The sequence below is a fragment of the Dufourea novaeangliae genome, unplaced genomic scaffold (assembly GCF_001272555.1).
Source record: "Dufourea novaeangliae isolate 0120121106 unplaced genomic scaffold, ASM127255v1 scaffold101, whole genome shotgun sequence".
Lineage (NCBI taxonomy): Eukaryota > Metazoa > Arthropoda > Insecta > Hymenoptera > Halictidae > Dufourea > Dufourea novaeangliae.
In genome coordinates, this window is record NW_015373989.1 from 965,314 (window position 1) to 969,564 (window position 4,251).

A 4,251-nucleotide genomic window follows, 5' to 3' on the forward strand; every position below is an offset into this window, starting at 1 on the left:
AACAACGTTTTGGCAAAATTTTCGCACGGGTGAGGTTAATGAAATGATTTTCATCGGATGATATTCACGTATTTTGTTTTGAATCAATTATTGAGCTTTAGGGGACGAGTATGTTTTTTTATGTTTTTTTATATTTTCGAGTTAGAACTTTTATATATTTGTCGGTGTTGTACTACGAAAAATAAATGACCCCCGTGGAGATTAAAAATAGGCTTCCCGTCGGGTACTTTAACGAAAATAGAAAGGTTGCGCAGACCTTTATATAATTACAAATATCAAAGAATACATCTTTTATTTTAGCTTTGGGATGAGAAACGTGGCCATTTTATAAGAAATATGATGAAAATATATTTGCAATTTCATAAGTGAAAATGGTAATCAGTACATAAGATGGAATTTTCGCGTGAAAATGATTTTTTTAGTATTCTTGCTTTATTTTCATTGTGTGTGACATATTTCGAAGCAAGGTCCGACACATAAACATTTATCTCTTGCAAATATCTCGAACTCCCTCTTTCTTTCTTCTCTGTAGTTTTAATCTTAATTATGATTAAGTTTCATTTTTTTTATAATATCTTCTTCCTGTTCTTTGAGTGTACATTCAGTGAATTTACGCCCGTTACAATAAATTATTATCATTATCATTATTATCTCCAACATGAAAGTGGAGTAGCGGAATAATGTCTAAGGACTACAGAAAAATAAGTTATAATATATCAACAATATGTATGATATTTTAAAATGTCAATAATTTGAAACCTAAAACTAGGCTTCTAAAGGTTAATATTCATACTAATGATATACTACAGTAAATCCTGCATGAGTGTTCCAAAGCTCCTCGGCAGTGAACATGAAATATTTCATAAACTAATGGCCATATGCAGCTGAAACAAATATCATTAGCTCCAGAATCCCAAGTTCTATCACAATGATAAACCTCATTAAAAAGTCTACTTTACACCTTGTCAGCGTCTAGGAGCCTTCGAACACTCATCGAGGATTTCCTGTATATCCCAATATTGCCCCAAAGGCAATAGAAACTGTGGTCTGGCGCGTTATACTACAATTTGTACTCCCGAAACTTCGTTCCGGACCACTCTGGCCCGGAGGGGATGAATAATCGTATTCCTATTAGCTGGGCCAGTTTAGATTCGCAGCGCCATTCAATGGCCGGCGGCCATTCCAGTAATTTCTTTCCACCTGGATTTGGATCGTGTCGATCGACGAAAATTGCTACCCGCGATAAAAGGCACCGAGGTCCACGGTCTCTCTCACGTTTCGTTTCTTTTCGTCTGTTTGTCCGTCCTCTTCTCGTGGTTCTCAGCCAGAGCACCCTGACATTTGCCCGACCGCGTCCCCTCGAAAAGGTCACACCGAATGTGGAGCAACTTTTGAGAGGACAGATCGAGCGTTCTCGCGGGAACGACGAAAGAGAGAGGGAGGAAGAGAGACGTAACCTTAATATTTTTCGCTCGACGAACTTCACGCGCGGGATAATCGACGGACCGGAATGGAAAGGCCGCTTCATCGAATTAACCGACGTGGGCCGGAGCGTCGAGCCAGATGGCTGGAACGATGAACGATTCGATCGTACCTACTCGGAGATGATCGGTTGGAAACTTGGAGTCAATCATACACCGATTACAATGCAATAAATATATTTTGATGGCGACAATGACTTGGGTTTGGAAACTATTGGTACAGTAAATTCTCGATGAGTGTTCGAAAGTTCATTGGCATTGAATATTAAATATTTCATAAACTAGTGGCCAAGTGCAGCTGAAACAAATATTATTGTCTTCAGAATCCCAAGATATATCACTGTGGTAAACCTTATTAAAAACGCAGCGTTACACCTGGGAATGTCTCCTTCTCAGTGCTGAGGAGCCTTCGAACACTCATCGAAGATATACTGTACACTGTACTACTGATTTGTGTTGTTAATGGGAATGTTACAGATGTACGAATAAGATCTGTCTGGTTTTGTTCTTTGGAGAGCTTGTATACAGGGTGTCCCAAAAAGGTAGGAAAATCTGCAACTTGTATATTCCTTATGGTAATACAAATCGAAAAGTCCTTTACCATTTTGTAATCTGAAGCTCCATTTCCAAGATATTAGATGATAAATGAGCTCACACGTGCGCGCAGACACAGTCAAGAAGCACACGACCCAGGTCACTGGCCTCTGATTCTTGACTGCTGCGCGTACGTGTTGCCCACCGCTCAGCTGATTGGATTTCGTTTAACAGCTAATATCTCGGAAATGGAGTTTCAGACTACAAAACGGTAAAGAACTTTTCGATTTGTATTTGTATGAAGAATATGTATGTTTAGGATTGTCCCATATTTTTGGGACACCCTGTATATCTGGACCCCAGAGCCAGAGTGCATTAATTTATAGTTGTTAAACTGTAGAGGAAAGCAAATCGAAGGTGCAAAAACCTTGTAAGTTTGGAACTCTTCGGTAAGAATTCGACATTCTTGTTGACAATAATTACTACCTTCGAACTATTAAATGGACATGAGATAAGTTTCTATATGTAGAAGTGGCGAACATTGCATTGTGTCCTTTATGTGATGGGCTTTACACTGTTAGGCGTGGAACAAAATATGGACTTGATATCATTATCATATAAAAAAGTAAATGACTTACAATTAGAACGAAATAATTTTTACCATCGGAAAGAAAAATTTGATATGGGAAATATATAAAATGTCATGTATTGAAAAAGTGAGCTCGATACACTCTGGCTCTGGGGTCCAGATATAATGTAATATTTGGTAACTTTGTATGTAGAAATGAGAAGTGAGCCGGTGATGAGTAACATGTTTTGAAAAACAGCGGCGAAATAGAAGATATTGAGATAGCGCTTTATGATTCGCGACCAATTGAGGGCTAGTCATCCAACACATCGTTGTGTCGATCGAGGAGGAGAGAACCAGGTTGGGTTTCATATTCGAATGAAAAGGGGTTGGGCTAGTGGGTTATTCCGTCAGAGTATGGGACTGTTGTTATGGTCTGGGGTTCGAATATACGGTTGTGATTAGATATTAACGAGCAGATAACCGATTTAGGGATGGATAGGAATAGAATCCAATCTGTAGATTGATGGAATAGTAGATCAATGTGGGATTAGAATTACTGTTTTCAAATACTTTGAAGTTTTTTTATACTGATTTTGTGTTTAAATTTGTATTTGTCGTTGATTTAATAGACGTTTAAGATAAAAAATAATTGTAAATTGATTACACTTTGTGGTCAGCTAAGTGATGGTTTAATATGTACTTATTTACGATAACGTTTTATCGATAGAAAGAAATTAAATCCGTTAATCTACTTCCTGGATGTGATATAGATTAGAGCGGGTATCTGGTTAGAATCAACTAGATATCAGTTCGAACGGTGGGATGGCGCGATGGCAGGAAGGATAGCGGAAAATAGAGTACGTCTGGTTTGACACGACACCATCATGTATACCACTTCGACCATGATTATCCAATGTTGCTTGTTAACCTTTTCATCGCATGAAACACTGCTGGATAAAACGTGATGTAACTCTTGATTAATCATGAGTAACGATTTTGGAATAATTATTGCTAATGAATAACAGAAATATTTAGGACTAATAATCATGTATCGATCATCGACACTACATGCAGGCATCAAATAAGTCAAGTAACCCAAGTAACTCCTGTAACTCAAGTGTGTCAAGTAGATCAAGTATGTCAAGTATACAAGTATTTTAAATATCTCAAGTATCTCAAGTAACTGAAGTAACTGAAGTAACTGAAGTAACTCAAATAACTCAAGTAACACAAGTAACTCAAGTAACCCAAGTAACCCAAGTAACTCCTGTAACTCAAATAACTCAAATAACCCAAGTAACTCCTGTAACTCAAATAACTCAAGTAACCCAAGTATCTCCTGTATCTCCTGTATCTCCTGTAACTCCTGTAACTCCTGTAACTCAAATAACTCAAGTAACTCAAGTAACTCCTGTAACTCCTGTAACTCCTGTAACTCCTGTAACTCCTGTAACTCCTGTAACTCCTGTAACTCAAATAACTCAAGTAACCCAAGTAACTCCTGTAACTCCTGTAACTCCTGTAACTCAAGTATTTCAAGTATTTCAAGTATTTCAAGTATTTCAAGTATCTCAAGCAACTCAAGCAACTCAAGCAACTCAAGTAACTCAAGCAGCTCAAGCAGCTCAAGCAGCTCAAGTAACTCAAGTAACTCAAGTAACTCAA

General features: G+C 37.8%; 1 protein-coding gene across 1 annotated transcript in view; it reads left to right on the forward strand.

Moving 5' to 3' along the window:
• The first annotated feature begins 3,654 nt into the window (after window positions 1–3,654).
• LOC107187637 (ESX-1 secretion-associated protein EspK-like) overlaps window positions 3,655–4,251 on the forward strand; it is a 24,983-nt gene continuing 24,386 nt past the window's right edge. The window contains exons 1-2 of the mRNA XM_015575779.1: window positions 3,655–3,685; window positions 3,758–4,242. Coding sequence (XP_015431265.1) covers window positions 3,655–3,685; window positions 3,758–4,242 — 516 coding nt within the window. The remainder of the gene's footprint in view (window positions 3,686–3,757; window positions 4,243–4,251) is intronic.